The 18,045-nt window shown below is 42.3% G+C and overlaps 1 protein-coding gene across 5 annotated transcripts in view; it reads right to left on the bottom strand.

Annotated features, from left to right (window-relative positions):
• Window positions 1-9,923, bottom strand: part of C4bpa (complement component 4 binding protein alpha) — a 35,773-nt gene extending 25,850 nt beyond the window's left edge. Inside the window, exons 1-7 of one of the 5 annotated variants that reach the window (XM_038348501.1) lie at window positions 9,720-9,923; window positions 5,699-5,790; window positions 5,369-5,551; window positions 4,363-4,545; window positions 2,550-2,649; window positions 1,513-1,598; window positions 1,161-1,355 (exon numbers count right to left, since the gene is read on the bottom strand). In XM_038348501.1, coding sequence (XP_038204429.1) covers window positions 1,161-1,355; window positions 1,513-1,598; window positions 2,550-2,649; window positions 4,363-4,545; window positions 5,369-5,551; window positions 5,699-5,756 — 805 coding nt within the window. In that variant the 5' untranslated portion in view covers window positions 5,757-5,790; window positions 9,720-9,923. Of the gene's footprint in view, window positions 1-1,160; window positions 1,356-1,512; window positions 1,599-2,549; window positions 2,650-4,362; window positions 4,546-5,368; window positions 5,640-5,698; window positions 5,791-9,719 lie in introns of all 5 variants that reach the window. The other 4 variants (XM_038348502.1, XM_038348505.1, XM_038348504.1 and 1 more) reach the window with 4 other exon arrangements.
• Between the last annotated feature and the right edge of the window lie 8,122 nt (window positions 9,924-18,045).

Below are 18,045 nucleotides of genomic sequence, written 5' to 3'. Positions count from 1 at the left end.
TGGGCAAAAGCTTCCTCGTAGTAAATAATTCAATCCCACATGCACAACAAAGCTTAAGACATGACTATATCGAAATTCTTGTAATGTACAAGTGATACCTTCCATAAAGATGGATTCTATAGATTAACTGACCCAGCAGGCTCAAGGTAAGCAATGCTCATGACAAGGATCTAGGTGGAGATAGTACTGTAGATTGACTGGGGAAAACAAGCTAAAGATAAGAGTCTGGGGGAATCCTGGCCACACAGATAGTGCAGAGATCACCAGGCTATTAACCACGTCCATTTCCAGATTTCTGGGTGGAAAGCAGGTTATACATCTCACCCGTGGAAGAGACAGCCATGAATGTTTGACGTTTTGGTTTCCCTAGTGCATATCTGTGAACGCAAGTATCTACATGCTTCCTGTACTATATTCAACATCATACTAAATAGGAATAAAAACAAACCCACAGTATTTCCTCTAAAATCTGTAGTGAGACTCAGGTGCCTACTCTTGCTACTGTTAATCAGTTTTAGTGCTTAAAACCCTAGCTAAAGCAATAAGACAAGAATAAGAAATAAAAGGAAACAAATGGTAATAGTAAAAGAAGAAGTCAAAGCATTCCTGTTTGCAGATGGCATGTCCTATAATAATACAAAACCTTTACAGACTTCCGCAGAAAACTTTTAGTTCTGATGAATACTTCCAGTTTGAGAACAGGATATAAGAACACATACATATTTCTAATTCTAAATAAAAGGTGGCAATAAAGTCATCCCAGTCAAGGGATGAATTTATTTTTCTTTCTTCTACTAAAGAGATCACAAAAACACATACCCATGTGGAAATGCCATGAGACCAAAGAACCTGGACTGCTGAGCTCTATTCTAAGTTGTTGGCATGTCCAGGATGCTCTCCAGGGAAAGCTGTCTACATGTAGCCAACGTCTTAGAACAGACTATAGACGAACGAGAAGTTCTTAATTTCCCAAATTAATGTGATTTGTTGTTATTTGCCACTCTAATGCATTGAGTATCTCTTAGTCAACTAATAGATGCATATACACACTCATTCATTTATCTTTAAATTGTTACTTCCCACAATGAATTCACCTTTTTTTTTTCTTTTAAGCAAAACATAAGTGAAGAGTGGGGAGCAGAATTCACCCTGGGACTTACTTTCACAGGTGGGAGGGCTTGGGCTCCAAACACCCACTGTTTTATTCACCACAGTGCAGGTGATGGAGGCACTGCCAATGAGTGAGAAGTTGGGGTAACACCTGTAGGTGATGGAGGAGCCGTACGTGTAGAAATCTTCATCTCCACCACTGTGCCTCCCATTGCTGATGTCTGGAGGGGGCCTACACTTGACACCTGAGAAATTAGTAGAAGAGAAAGAAATGGTCAGGGGGGCATGTTAACCGTGATAAAATTCTTGCAAATGTATGTGGAGGGCACACGTGTCAGGCAGGACGCGCAGATTCGGTCCCTAGGAATGTTTATAACCAAGGCAAAAAGTGTCTTTACTTACTTACACATTCTGGGAGAGGATCGCTCCAGGCAACTCCTTTACTTTGGATCTCACAATAACTAGTGGAAGAGCCAATTAAGATATACCTAGGTAAGAGAAGGTCAAAGATTTTAATGGAATCCCCACTTTAAGTAAAGGAGTATAAAGGTGATTAAACAGATATTAAGATGAAGAAATGATGTTTTCTCAGCTAAGGAGTCATAGCAGAGGGTTTGGGGGAGAGAGGATGAAGTAGAACAACATATAATGATACAAACTTGAAGATGCCATAATGTGCCCACCTCCTTGTATGGTACAGATTAATGTAAAAGCCAAGAAGTATGGCGACACATAGGAACAAAAATGTCATAATGTAACCCATTACTCAGTATGCTAAATTAATTCAATTTTTTTTTAAAAAATCATCATGCATTGTAGCAGAAGACAATATTTCAAAATACATTTCAAGTGAAAGTTACAAATGATCTACACATTTAAATTAATGTACACATTAAAATTGTACATTACTCAGCAGTGAAAACTGGACCAGCTGCTCCTATAAAAAACAAGGAAGCTATGGCTCAGGGATTTTAAAACCCTTTCACATGCCCACCGAAGTTCACGGAAATCCACCTGTCTCTGCCTCCTAAGTGTCAGGGTTAAAGATCTGCGTTGTTAAATCCAGCAGGATTCGGGGATTTTTTTTACATTCATTGTTCTTGAGAATTTCACATGTATACGATGAAATATGATCATAACATCGCTATTCACCTTTCCAACTTCCCTATATAGAAAGCTTAAACATGAACTAAGCCTGTCGTCAGAAAGGGACATTTATGAGCATGTGCTAACTTCCTGGCTTGTATTAGAATGCCGGAACACTGCAAAGATACAAAAGAAACTGACAAACGTAAATTCTTTCTTAACACAGGAAGGAATAAGGTACATGGAGTGGAAGTGGTAGCTCTTAATACATATTCTTTATAGCACTTTAAAATTTGAAGGTAGTTATTTTCTAAAGTTAACTTGGAATTATTTATAAATTACCTCACACTCACCCCTCTAAGCAGCTGAATTCTATCCGTGATCCAAGAGAGAAATCTGACTTAATTTCTACTTGTCCATTTGGTAAGTCTCCTGGATTCCTGCATGATTTTTCTAGAGAAAAATCAACATGATGGTAAGTGATCTCACCATTCACAGGTGCTACCATTGGAAACTAACACTTAGGTGGACCCCACATTCAGGAAGGCCTGCATGTTTACAGTCACATTTATCTCTAAATCACACTCCTGAATTTTTGTTCTGGAGGGAAAATTCACACAAAGTTTGATCTCTTTTTATCACCCTGGTATATTTTAGCAGGAATTTTCTTGAGTATAAGAAGAAACAAAAAAGAGAAGACAGACATAGCGTGTCATTGCTGTTGGGGGACAGTACAGAATGCATTCCCTGCTCACAGTGAATTAGCTGCCCTTCCAAATCCAAGAAATATTTTGTTTTCTGCATGATTTTACTTAATTTTTAAATTAGTATAAAAATAGTGGGTTTCATTATGACACTTTCATATAGGTATAGCATTGTATTTTAAGCATATTCACAAGCCACTATGATCACCTTCCTTTCATATATAATATATGTGTGTGTATTTGTATTTGTATATATATGTGTATGTATATATGTATCTATGTATATATATATATGTATGTATATTTTTTAAAACTCTAGATTCTGCATATAAAAGCAAATGCTCCCCATGTGTTTGAGGTAAGATTGCTACTTTCTGGCCACTTAAACCCAGGATATTTTATCATTATTGTTATCATTACTATTTTTATTATTGTTGCTGTTATTGCTGCTTGGGAGTTGGTTACAGTATGCTTGTGGAGCTCAGAGGACAACTCTAAAGGGTCAAGTCTCTCCTTCCACCTTTCCAGGGATCACCTCAGGTCACCTTTACCTGATAAACCAACCTACTAGGCCTAGTTCTTTCTTTTCTTTTCTTTTCTTTTCTTTTCTTTCCTTTCCTTTTCTTTTCTTTGTTTCATTTCATGTTTTGTCCTTGAGCTATGATCTGTCACTATGTAGCCCTGGTGGCCTAGAAATTGCTATGTAGACCAGGCTGGCCTAATTCACAGAAGTCCTTGCTTGCCTCTGCTTCCCAAGTGCTGGGACTGAAGGTTTTCACTATCTCACTCCAGGCCTTAGTCCCAATATTTATTTAAAGAAGTGTCTAGTGCATTACTGATAACTTAGTTAGGGTTACTGTTACTGTGATGAAACACCATGACCAAAGTGACATTGGAGGAAAGGTTTTGTTCAGCTTACGCTTCCACATCACAGGTCACCATCAAAGGATGTCAGGGCAGGGACTCAAACAGGGCAGGAACATGGAAGCAGGAGCTGACGCAGAGGCCAAGGAGGGGGAGGGTATGGCTTACTGTCTTGCTCCTTATGGCTTAGTGAGTCTGTTTTCTTACAGAACCCAGGACAACCAGCACAGGCATGGCACCACCCACAAGGGACTGGGTCCTCCCCCATCAATCACTAATTAATGAATTGCCCTACAGGCTTGTCTACAGCCTGATCTTTTTATCAACTGAGGTTCCCTCCTCTTTGATGATTCTGGCTTGTGTCGAGTTGACATAAATCTACCCAGATAGTAAAGCGTTCTTCATTGTCTCTAGCTTATTTCTTGTCGTCTACTCGGTTTTCTTCTGATTTTCAGAAGATTCATACTTGTGTACATTCGAAATACTAGTTGATGAATTTGCTAATTCTTTAGTGACTTAAGATTCAGTAATTATAACCCGAGCCAATGTTCCAAAACTGGTAAGTGCATAAGTGAGAAAAATAAACGCCGGTACTTACTGACACAGGAGATGGTAACGGTCCATGTCCCCCCAGCTTCACAATAAATAGCCTGGCCTGAAGTTGCTCTAATGTAGCCAGGGCGGCAATTGTATTTCAGGAATTCATAGCTTTCGAACTCAGTTTTGTTTGTCTCACTTACTAGCAAGGCACCGGGTATATCGGGTGGTAGACCACATTTACCTAGACGCCAAGAGGACAGCAACAGCCAACGTTACACCCTGAGACAGAGCATCTTAGTGCTCTAGTTGTAGAGGGAGAACAGTTCTCTTCTCCTCTAAACAAAAACAAATCATAAATGTACTATCCCCCTGTGCCACAAACCCACGGGCGATGTGCAGATATGCCTGCTGATAAGTGATAATAACGATGATGACAGAGGACATACATTTGTTCTCTTCTCTACTATATAAAATAACTTTTCTAAGAAGGAGACAGTCACAAATTTCATCATCATATATTACCCATCTCTGATCAGAGAGCATCAAGAAAAAGCCAAATTTCTTGTAGATTTGCCTTAACAGAACCTTACTGCTTCATTTGAAATGATATAATAAGCCAGGCATGGTGATCTGTAAGAAAGGTTATGAATTTAAGTCCAGCCTTGGCTACCTAGAAGAGGAAGCATGGAACTCTTCAGATATAAAAGTCTTAATCTTACTTTCCCTATTAAAAATGAACAGTGATAGAGAACTACGCTGTCCTTTGCGAGCCCCAGTAGAAGTATGCTCCTCCCTTCCCCACTCCAGACCAATCTCCAGGCCATGAAATGTGTTTAGTCATTGCTAGACAATATAGGTTGATGTCAGATTCCTGCTAGGAAAGAGGTTGCTTCGGAAACTTAGGCAAGAAATTCGAGGTGAAATACCTAGAAGCCGCCCCGACTCCAGCTGACCAAAAAAATCCTTTGTTGTTGAAACTGGGTGTCCACTAGCTAAACCATCTCATTTTTAAAGTCTTGTGAGTAACTCTTGGTTGCCCATCTGTACTTTTGTCTACTACTCACCAAAAACAGCCACCCAGAGAGCAGCAATGACGGTCATTTGGAACAGAGTCGGGTCAGAGACTCTCCAGAGCCTGGAGAAGGGCCAAGTCACAGCATCTCTGTTTCTCGGAAGCCTCCCCTGTGGAGCTCTTGTGGGGCACATAGCCTGCGGCTGCTTTGCCCACATTTGTTCTGCCAGAAAACCTGAATTTAATAAGCAGCCATTTAATCTACATGGCACAAAGCATTGTGATGAATGCTGTGATATCCACCTCGTCACAGAAGAAACAGCCTGGGTGTGAAGAGGAGACGTGAGCATAGATGTGACAAGGAGAAAGAACGAGGACTCACCTCTGCTAAGGGCCCCTCGTGCGAAGAGCAATTCATTCCAAGCCAAAAAGGAAGTCATTTTGTAGAGGAGGGGATGCCTGAGCCCAGGTCAGCTGGGAGCAGGAGAGGGTTTCAATTTGGCAAATTAGGAGACCCCCCTCCTCTCTCCTGGTCCCTTACTAGATACCTAACCCTGTGGTTCAGACTGTAGACACACTGAAGACTGAAGAGCTAGCATGCTCTTCAGAGGAAATACACAATTTTGTCTTTTGGGGTCTAGCTCACGGAGCTCAGGATCATTCATTTTTCTAGCTTTATCTATTTACCTCTGAGTTTCATGAAGTTATCTTTCTTAACAGCTGAACAATATTCCATTGTGTAAACAGATCAGAATTTTATTACTCATCCATCAGTTGATGGACATCTAGGCTGTTTGCCATTTCTGGCTGTTATGAATAGAGCAGCAATGAGCACGAATGAATAAGGATCTCCGCGGTAGGATGTAGAGTCCATTGGGTGGTATAGCTGCATCTTGAGGTGGATTGATTTTCAGGGTTTTGAGGGCCCTCCACACTGACTTTCTGTAATGGCTGTATCAGTTTGCATGACCACCAACAATGAGTGACTCTTCCCCTTTCCCGGCATCCTCACTAACAGGTGTCATCATCTGCTTCATTGTTCTTGGCCATTCTGACTGGAGTAAGACAAAATCTCAAAGTTGTTTTAATTTTCATTTCCTGGTGACTAAAAATGTCGACTGTTTCTTAAGTGTTTGACTATTTGTGTGCGATCTTTTCAGAACTTTCTGCTTAGTTTTCTGCTTAGTTATGTACCCCGTTTTTAACTGGCTTATTTATTTTCTTGATGTTCAGGGCCTTTTAAATTTCTTTATATAGTCTAACTACTAGCCTTCCACCAGATGTGTAACGAGTAAAGATTCCTGAAAAAGGGTGTGTTCTTCTTCATTCTGTAGTGGTTGCTTTGCCCAAATAGTGTCCTCTGGTGTGTAGAAGCATTCTAGCTTCATGAGGCCCCATTTATTAATTGTTGGTCTAAGTGCCTGTGTAATCAGCATCCTGTTCAGAAAGTCCTTTCCTATGCCAATAAGTCCAAACTTATACAACATGGTCTTATGGATAGACAAAAGAAAAACTAGAATAGGGGGATTAAATGGGGAGGGGGCATGGGAGAGCAGAGTAAAGGAGAGAATATGGAGAGGGACAACTAATATTAAAGGCCATTTGAAAAATTATATGGAAACATGTCCTTTAGGACGCTTCTACAGTAGCATGTTTCCATATATATATATATATATATATATATATATATATATATAATATATATATATATATATATATATATGGAATTTAAATAGTCACCATATAATGGAGGAAACAATGCCCCAAGTAGACATCTAATGCCTCCAAATACCACAGGTTATTTCTAAGGCTATTGATTGTTTTCCACCTGATGGTAAGGTCCCGTTTCTGAAGACAGCAATACTTACGTCATCAAACATAGAAAAACAGAGCTGATGTCTAACTAGAGGCTCCACTTTTACCAAGTAGCATTCATGGTACTAGAAGGTACTCTGAACACTACAAGAGGAGAAAAGTGATCACCAATATCACCCAGATACAAACTCTGAGACCCACAACGGAGATCTGCCTCCAAGATACACTGGTGCAACAGTGCCACAAAGGTTATGGGAGTAAACAACCCCTCTTTTTGAAATTAGATTTAAGGCTCACTCCATGAGATGGTACCCAAACATGGCACTGCTAAAGTGGCCAAGAACCTGAGATTAGATCGGTCATGAACCTAAAAGAAAGCCTATTATCAGTATTCTGCTAAATGAACATAACAATAAAACTCCTAATTATATCATAATTATATCATAATACTCATAGATTAATGAGTATTAATACTCATAGATTAATACTCATAGATTAATACTCAGTCCTCAACAGAGAAGTGTTTTCTTGCAGTAGACTGGAATTAACACAGACACCCAAAACTCCTAATTATATCATAATTATATCATAATACTCATAGATTAATGCCTCACTCAGTCCTCAACAGAAAAGTGTTTTCTTGCAGTAGACTGGAATTAACACAGACACCCAAAACTGGACGATGTGTAGAGAGTGAGAGACTTCAGAGCACTCATTTCTAAATGAGTTTTCTTCATCAAACCCCTCCCCTCAAGACTCAGGAATCTATGAGGAAGAGGAGGTAGAAAGATTGTAAGAGACAGAGGTGGTGGATGACTCTAAGGCAATAGTGTCTTCTATTCACGACTCTAAACTTTCCACCTTAAAAAACCCATAATACACATAATTCCATGTATAGATACACAAACATAGTTTGATTTTTTTTGTTTAGTTTGGTTTGGTCTGGTTTTGTTTGGTTTGTTAGGTTTTTTTGAGACAGAGTTTCTCTGTGTAGTTCTGGCTGTCCTGGACTCACTCTGTAGACTGGGCTAACATCAAACTCAGAGATCTACCTGCCTCTGCCTCCTGAGTGCTAGGATTAAAGGCATACACCATCACCACCTAGCAAAGTGTTAATATTTTTTAGTGTTTTTTGTTTTTGTTTGTTTGCTTTTCTATTTGCTTGGGTTTTTTTTCTTGTGATATTGAGGACTGAAACCAAGGCCTTCTGCATGCCAGACAAGCACTGTGCCACTATGCCATAACTTAACTTATACAAATATAATTTTATTGACTTTTTCTTATTTGAGCTAGCTGGTGGAAAGACCCAAAGAGCACCTAACAAAAACCAACAGACATGAGAAGCCCTCTTTTGAGTTTTTGGCCAGGGCTTTCCAAGAGACTCCCAAACCATAAAACCTATTGCTGTTGCTCTTGGTTACCCCTAGAGGTGTAAGGTAAGCCCCTATTGCTGAAGACACCATGAACTTCAGAAGAAAGGTCTAGAGATCTCTGAGCTGGGACTGATTTGAATTCCCTTTCCCTGGGGAATAGTTTTTGTAGTATTAGAAGGGACCATACATGCTTTCAAAAGAAGGAAGCAAACCAACAGTCCTACTTAGCTATAATGCCTATGAACCACATCCATGACCAACATGGCACACTAACCCTAAGGATGTAGTAGTAGCACACATACCCTGCCAGTAAACAAAAGCTCTCTAATTGGACTTAAGACCCATTCAACAAGAGAAAAACCCTGTCTGGTACTGTAAACCCAGCTAACTAATTTCTCAGTGCTAGTGAAGTCATAGTTATTAACAGAGAATCTATAACCACTAATTTACCAAATCAGCATAACCTCTAACAATAATCTATAAACATTTGTCATTATACCCACAGATAAGTATAGTCTTCATCCCTCATCAAGAAAACTTAACTTTGCAACAGATGGAAACCACCACAGAAAACCATGACCAATCAAATTGTGTAGTTATAGAGTCCAGTTCCAATGGATACATCTACAAAACACTCCTGTCCCTAAGGGGAATATTGCAGAAAGAGAGGACAGAAAGGTTGTAAGAGTCAAGGGATCAAGGAGTTTACTGTGAGATTGTAATTAGTAACATCAGCTCACCAACATGACCTCCTAATCATGAGCTGAACAAGGAGGATCCCAATGAATATACAAAAGTAAGTGGGAGAAAGCTCATGGGGCCTTAATTCTACACAAAGAACTGTAGGCGACTTAGGAAAGCTGGGAGCGAGAGGGGTGGTCTTCTCCAGGGAAGAACCACAGTTAGTCGTCCATTAACAAATGCTCCACTCTGAAAACATACATACAAGTAACATCATGTGGCCTGAACAGGTTATATTTAGGAATATATGCATGCAATCAGAATTAATGAAGAAAGAGGACATGAATTTGAAAGAGAACAAGAAAGGATGCATGGGAGGATTTGGGGGGAGGAAAGGGAATAGGAAAATGTAACTAAATTATAATCTGAAAACTAAAGAATAGAACACAGAGGTACATACTCTAAAGGGCCTGATGACCAGCTTTCCCCCCCAACCCCCCAAGCCCCCACCCAAGTGATCAGCAGTCCACTGACCTGCCCTAGCAGCTGAAACGACTCTGTGAGGTTGCCTTGATCCCTACCGTACTAGTTTCTCCCAAGATGACAGTCGACCATAATATCCTAAAGGTGGCCAGTAATTACTCCACCAAAAAGTCCCTGGATTCTCCCCCACGCAGGTGGTCCTTGGATTCCACCCACACAGCTGGCCCGTCAGAGGCAGTTAAATAAAGATGGGCAGGGAGAAACTCTCCTCCGTCGCGGTGAATGATTAACAAACCGGAGCAGTGGCGTTTGCCTAATCTCCTTCCTCACCAATCCTCATTTCTTGATTATGTGTTGCAATTATTTATTTTCCTCTCTGCCAACCATTTCCCCTAAGTTAGAAGGGTGACTGGAATTTGATGCCAGAGTTTTCCTTTTCTTTTCCTAATTATAAAAGTGATGTAACTCAAAATCCAGCCAGTCTAAAAACCCTGAGGAGTTCAGACCCACTCTCAGAAGGACCTCTTCCCAGGACAGCAAGCCAGAGGCATTCAGGGACCCCCGGTCTGGGGGCATTGCTCTTCCCTTGTCCCCAGGAATCACAAGGAGGTACAACAAATACAGAATATACTTTTATTGGATTCCTGTTGTGTGAGAACATACCTGGAACATACTTGGAGCTCAAAAACTGTTAGCAGCCCACCGGCAGGCATCAAGTGGCCCCCAGAAGCTGGTCTGACACCAATGACCACTCAGCAGGATGCAGTGGAGGGGCTAGTAGTGTTAGGTACTGCAAAAATCTACAAATAAAGTTGAGCCCTGACATGGCCCATTTAATCTGCTGATCCCAAAGTTTCAGATTCAGGTGCTCCAAAGGACTGCTATTGAAAAGCAGTTCCGGACCAGTGAGAAGGCTCTGTGGGTACATGGGCATGTTCCAAGCCTAATAATGATCTGAGCATCATCCCCAGGATGAGCCAACTCTTCCAAATAGTCCTCTGACTACCACACATATGCCATGCCATGAATGCTCCCCATATAAATAAATAAAAGTAAAAAAATTAGTTCTTACCAGATGTAGTGTTACAAGCTTATGACTGTAGCATTTAGGAGGCTGAGACAGGAATATTATAAAGATCCCATCTAGGAAATCAAGGGCTGGGATGTTGCTCAATGATGGAGCACTTGTCTAACATGTACAAGGCCCTTGGGTTTGATCAGCATAGCAAAAACAACAAAACAAAACAAAACAAAACAAAATCTCTTTGTGGCATCATAATTTACTTCCTGTAATAAATACTATAAACACTACTGGTGCCACAAACTGAGCTCATCAGGGAAGTTTGAGAGGGATGTGAGATTTAGGGTGGGCCTTGAATGGTAGGCAGAAAGGATATTAGAGGTAAAGAAAGCATCCCACTTCACTGGTGTGGGAGAATTGTCTGTATTATGTCAATTATATTTTGAATAAACACTGATTGGCCAGGCAGAAAGTATAGGCTGGTTAACCAGACAGAAAGTAGAGGCAAGACGATGAGAATTCTAGGAAGGAAGAAGCCCATTACTCACTCCTGCCCAGACCACGGAAGAAGGAAGATGGGACCTACCTCACTGAAAAAGGTACCAAGCCATATGGCTAACATAGATAAGAATAATGGGCTATATAAGTTATAGGAGCTAATATGAAGCCTGAGCTAATGGGCCAATCAGGTTATAATCTTATGGAGACCTCTGCGTGATTTTCTCTGGGACTAAATGGCTGGAGGACCGGGTGGGACAGAAACCCCAATGAGCCCGGCCCTCCTGTTATACTTCACAAAGGCAAGAGACTGATTTAATTTGATAAGAATCTGAATAAAGGACAATTCTACAAAGTGAAGTTGAATTGGAGGAAACGACGTCTTTAAAATTCAGCCTTCAAAGCATCATTTTCCAATGCATTCAAGTTCTTTTCTCTGTTCTCTCTGTACCATGATGGGCACAGAGTTTTCTCTCCAAGGAGTCTGTCTTGTCTTACTTCCACGTCGTTTTGCCATCTCTTTTACTAAAACTCATTCTTTATTAGTTTTATCCATGTCATTTCTTTTCTCTCCTATCAATCCTGATTTAAAGGGCTCTTTTTCTCTTCACAGTCACGGTCTCTTGCTCTGACGTGTTCCTGCAATCTCGCCAAAACTTCAGACTCCTTTCCATTTTTGAATATGATGCTGCACTTCTAAAGAATGCAGCCTTTACCTGCACGTTCAAACGTCTTCAACCGATTTCCTAGAATTTCTCTGAAGTCTTTAGAATTGCCAAACATTTCCTTTCTGAACCACCCTTCCCCTTTGACTCCTGTAATCGAGCTGTCCACTTGGCAAAAGTTAGAGTCAACTCGAGATGGGCTTTGGGGCATATCTTGGGGGTGATCATCTTGATTATGCTAATTAAGGAAAGCCGTGGGCACCACCGGTGACACCATTCCCTAGTCAGGGGGTCCTGGGTGGAATAAAATGTGCACAGAGCAATGGCAGCACCTGCATGCATTGTCCTCTTCTGGCTGAGAACATGATACAATCAGCTACTTCAAGCTCAGGATGCCTTTAGTTCCCTGTCATGGTGGACTGCAACTGTGAGCTAACAAATAAAAAACAAAAAGCAAAAAGTTGGCTTGTGTAAGGGCATTGCATCACCGCAGAGAGGAAACTAAGACAGCTCCTGCAACTAACCCTAAACTTTCCGGGTGCATCTAAGTTCCCTTAATTTTTGATAACTCCTTTTCCTTCCTCTCATCCATAAACATAGATCCATTTTATTCCCTTCTTTTTTATTATTTTCTTGTTTAGAAAGAATTTGGGTGGCTCTGCCTGGTCTGGAACTCACTACGTAGACCAGGCTGGCCTCTCTGCCATGCCTATCTATTTTTTTTCTATTAACAAAGAAACAAAACCCTCTTCACTTTAATGAACTTCTCATCCTTTAAATATTCCCAGTAGGAGGCCCACTCCATACTCTATCCTTGTCTTTGATAACTGTCGTAAGTTCTATTCACAATACTGTTGTCTGGGAGATATATTCAGTACCTCACACACAGCATTCAGGGCTGGTTTTCAATATTTCATCTGTAGCAAAACCACCTCACAAACTGTTTTGATATAAGTTTCACAACACCCTCATTCCTACTGTTCCATTTTAATTTCTGCTGCCATGAAAATAGTTTACACCAGCATTTTCTATGTGGATGTCTCGGTCTATTTTGTGTTTCTATCGCGGAATGTCCCAGACTGGATACCTTATAAAGAACAGAGATTTACTTCTTACATCTCTGGAGTCTGTTGAGAACTGAACGGCCTGCACTGTCTCATGGTAGGAGGCGAAGGGCAAGAGGACAGGCACGGGGCAAAGAAGGAATGGAACTGAACTCAACTCTTTTATCAGCTCTCCTGTGATAACTCACATATTCGGTACCAATCCATTCTGAGGTCACTAATCCATAAACCCTAAAACCTCCTGTGCTGGATAGTTTCACGTCAGACTGACACAAGCCAAAGCAGTGTTTTCAACCTTCCTAATGCTGGGACCCTTGAATATAATTCTCATGTTGTGGTGACCCCTGACCTTAAAATTATTTTTGTTACTACTTCATAACTGTTCTCTTGCTACTGGTTATTAGTATCCAGGCACACTTCTTGGGCACAGACATCCCTCAGCTTATGGCAAGCAGTTCCACTGTACACAGTGCAAAAGTCCCTTTAAGTGGCAAGCTCTGGTCTGGCGGTGGTGATGCACACCTTTATAATCCCAGCATTCGGGAAGCAGAGGCAGATGGTGTGAGTTCGAGGCCAGCCTGATCTCGGACAGACTCCAAGCTCTGCCCACGCCCGATCTCCCTCTTCCTGCCTAAGCAAGCAGTGCTCAGGTCTCTCTCTCTCTCTCTCTTTTTCCTCTTCTCTCTTTTCTTCTTCTTCTTCTTCTTCTTCTTCTTCTTCTTCTTCTTCTTCTTCTTCTTCTTCTTCTTCTTCTTCTTCTTCTTCTTCTTCTTCTTCCTTCTTCCTCTTCCTCTTCCCCTTCCCCTTCCCCTTCCCCTTCCCCTTCCCCTTCCCCTTCCCCTTCTCCTTCTCCTTCTTCTTCTTCTTCTTCTTCCTCTTCTTCTTCCTCTTCTTCCTCCTCCTCCTCCTCCTCCTCCTCCTCCTCTTCTTCTTCTTCTTCTTCTTCCTCTTCCTCCTCCTCCTCCTCCTCCTTCTCCTCCTTCCTCCCCCCCTCTCTCTCTCCTCTCCTCTCCCTTCCCTTCCCCTACCCTCCCAAATCCTCTTCTTAAACACACTCACAGTCTCTCCATATGAATTCATCTCAGCTGTGGTTTGCTTGAAAAGCGAACTGTACTGGGCAATGACACATTTCTTGGGCTTAAAACCCTTTGGGCCCTGACCCCATGTGACCATGTAGGGGTATGGCTTGTGCCCACCCTTTCCCACAGCCCCTGAACCTTGCAAGTGATGACCCAAGGCCAGCTTGAGCCACAGTCCATACTGAACCTCTGGGAAGCTAGAGTTCATTCTTTGGGACTTTTCTTTCCTATCTCACTCAAAAAAGCTGCACTTCCTTCCCTTACCGTGTCTAAGTATGTCTGGGGCAGGATCCGCCCTTTACCAGGAAACATTCTTTTTCTCTCTCCCGTTCAAAATCAATTTCTCTCTCTCTCTCTCTCTCTCTCTCTCTCTCTCTCTCTCTCTCTCTCTCTCTCTCTCTCTCTCTCCCTCCTACCCTATCCTGTCTCTGTCACCGCTACACCATCCAGCCTGGAGGATGGGTCCCTCTTCCTGCCTGACTGTGGGCTGGCAGTTTATGCTGGGGAATTTTCCTGTCTACTTCATGTATGAAAGAATGTGTGTGACCACACAGATGTGATTTTGTTTTAAATGTATGTTTCATGCATCCTCTGAGTCTGCTGCTCAACTGCTCTAAGAAACACATAGATTCTAAGTGCCTTACAACACATGGGCAGGCACAGGGCAGGGCAGATGGGCTCACCACCATTTTTGCTATGGGTAACCAGTCATTGTTGCCATCTTGACTAATGGCAAAGAGGGCAGGTCAGATGACCTAACCTTCATATTTACTATGGGCGACCGTATGGCCACTGCTGTCTTAACTAAGGGCAAAGAGGGAGGGTCAGAAGACCTATCGCCATCTTTGCTATGGGTGACCATGTGCCCAGCCACCACTTCACCAGGTTGGGACTGGGAGGAGACACAGACTCATGTGGTTCCTCCCTAATCCAGGCAGCACCACAGTCTACCCCCACACAGGGATTCTATCTGCTTGTAACAGCTCTCTCTCACCTGTAACAAATCTGCTTTTCACTGGTAGCTTTGATTCTTCACTTTTTTCTTTGCTCCAAAGACCTGCGCACTGTCTGTCTACTCTGCTTACTTGTTACACAGTGTGAGTCAGAGATGGAGAAGCCAGCTTCCTCTTGCTCACTTTTCATTTCTTATGTGTGAATGTGAGCTAGCTTTAACTCTGTATGTGTATCTATGTGTATCCATGTATGCAACTTAAATTCAACTGTGCATCTATAAAACTCTGTGTTATTGTTTATAAACACATGGTAGGGAGGAAGACCCGTCCCACAAAGGGCAGCAGTGGGCCACCTAAGACCTCGGTGGGGCAGCGAGGACTCAGTGGTCCCCTTGGCAGGTGGGAGACCCTGGCGGGTGAGAAACAGACCAATAAATCATGTAGAGAGAGAGTTTGGGTATAGAGTTTATTTCGTGGATTATGGAGGGAAAAGGGAAGGGTAGTGTGGGACAATTCTGTATTCTGTCAATTATGTTTTAAATAAATGCTGATTGGCCAGTAGCCAGGCAGGGAGTATAGGTGGGACAACCAGACAGGAAGTAGAGGTTGAGCAATGAGAACAGGAGTATTCTGGGAAGAAGGAAGTTACTCCGCAGTCCTGTCCAGACACGGAAGAAGCAGGATGTGACCTGTCCTGCTGAAAAAGGTACTGAGCCATCTGGCTAACATAGATCAGAACAATGGGTTAATATAAGTTATAAGAGTTCACAAGAAGCCTGAGCTAATGGGCCAATCGGTTTTATAACTTATGTAGACCTTGTGTGTGATTCTTTGGGACCTAAAGACTGTGGGAACTGGGCAGGACAGAAACCCCAACAAGCAGGCCCTCATGTTACAGAAGGGGGGAAAGGAGGGGATCCACTTGCCTCAGTGGAAGGAGGGTTGGGAGTGGACGGAACTTGTCTCTTAAAGGGACAGGGTACACAGGTAACAGGGAAGGTCAGCAAAATAATAACATTTCCATCTTTTTCCTATGATAAAAATGCAGGGGTTAGGCATGGCAGGTTGAGGGAATTGGGACAGCAGATTTTGAAGACTGCTTCCTGCTTATTTGTGGGCTTCATCTTGGAGGAGAGGGGCCTGAGAGAGCTGGGTGCTGGTGGCATCCTGGGGTAGTGGTAGCTTTACTCCTGTCCAGGGTTTGTGGTGTGGAACTGTCCAGTGTCTCTTGAACCTGCAAGGATCTAAAAATGTCTTAGGGTTCAAGAAAGTGACTTAAGGTGTACAAATGCAGGTTGCTAAGGTACGCACATGCAAGACATGAAGGTCTGAGGATAAAAGGTTTAAGTCATGACAAAGGCAAGCGATTTGAGACATTTAAAAAAATAAAACATGTTTCAGATCTCCTTTTCATTATACTACTGCTATATTAGGACCCCAGGGGTCTGCAGTCTTAGCGTTAACCAATAGAATTCTGGTAAGCCATTAATCTAGCTCTGACGGAGTACTACTACTACTATACTGCAAGAGCAAGATTTTAAATTCTCTTTGGTCGTCTTCTAACTATAGACCTAAAACATACTTTTCACTGTGCCAAAAGCATTTGTCACCGTCATTTCCGACATGAGTATGATGCCATTTCTACAAAACAAATTTCAGTACAGATTATAAATGGTAAAAATGCTAATGGGTCTAAAACTTAGATTTTCACAAGCTCAAAGAATTCTTGTAAGTTCTAGGGAGCCAACTTGGAGGATTCACCTGGAACAGGTCAGATGTACCCCTCACTCAATTACCAGGCCCTAAGAGCCTAAGCCTCCTCACCCCTCCCTAGTCCTGACACCCCTCCCTCAATCACCGGAACCTAAAGATTTTTTTTCCTAAACTTAACCTTGCCCTCTCCTCTGCCAATACCCCACCAGGTCCAAGAGACACCGGACAGTTCCACAGAGCCTGGATAGCAGTGAAAACAACCAGCTACCCCAGAACATGGCAGCACCCCAGTTGTCTCAGGTGTCCCCCATGCCCCAAATCAGCAGGAAGCAGTTGTGAGAACTCCATACCCTCATCCCCATAATCTGCCATGCCTAACTCCTCACCTTTTCAATAAAAGAAGGAGGAGGAGGAGGAGGAAGAAGAGGAAGGAAGGAGGAGGAGGAGGAGCAAGAGAAGGAAAAGAAGAAGGAGAAGAAAGAAGAAGAAGAAGAAGAAGAAGAAGAAGAAGAAGAAGAAGAAGAAGAAGAAGAAGAAGAAGAAGAAGAAGAAGAAGAAGAAGAAGAAGAAGAAGAAGAAGAAGGGGGGAGTATTAGTATCCAGGAACACTTTGGCTCTGCTCCTTGGGCACAGTCGCCCATGGGCTTACAGCAAGTTCAACTGTATATACTGCAAAGGTCCCTTTAAGAGACAAGCTCTGTCTACTCCTTATGTCTCTTTTGCCCAAGCAAGCAGCTCCTGGTGTCTCCCTCCCCTTTCTGTATCTCTCCATTCCCCCTCTCCGCTCTACCCTCCCAAAACCCTCTTCTTAAATAAACTCCACACTCAAGCTCTCTCTGCATGGTGTATTTTGTCACGCCCCCCCCCCGTCCTCCCTCATTCAGTTTTAACACTGGTATCGATCATAATGTAAATATCTGATATGCAGATCATCTAAAATGCAAGCTCTGTGAAAGGCTGCTGGACTCCCAAAGGGGCTGCGACTCACAGGTTGAGAACTGCTAAGCTAAAATCACTGGAGAGGATGGAACCTCAATTAAGAAAATGCTTCCCTATGAAGGGGCTCTAGGCAAGCCTGTAGGGCATTTCTTAATTAGACTGGAGGTCCCAGTCTATTGTGGGGGGCTCCATCCTGGGCTGGTGGTCCTATAAGAAAGCAGGCTCTGCAAGCCATGAGAAGCAAGCCAGTAAGTGTAAGCGAAGGCCACTTGTTTGTTCCTGGCCACCCAGATCCAAAGTAATCACACATAAACTATATTATCTAAAACACTGCTTGGCCTATTAGCTCAGGATTCTCATTAATTAACTCTTACAATTTGAATTAACCCAATTCTGTTATCTTGTATTTTACCACAAGGCTCGTGGTTTACCAGTAAAGTTCCAT

Source organism: Arvicola amphibius, chromosome 12, assembly GCF_903992535.2.
Source record: "Arvicola amphibius chromosome 12, mArvAmp1.2, whole genome shotgun sequence".
NCBI classification, from domain to species: domain Eukaryota; kingdom Metazoa; phylum Chordata; class Mammalia; order Rodentia; family Cricetidae; genus Arvicola; species Arvicola amphibius.
Note: the sequence above shows the minus strand (reverse complement) of the source record. Positions and strands in the feature narration are given on the sequence as shown.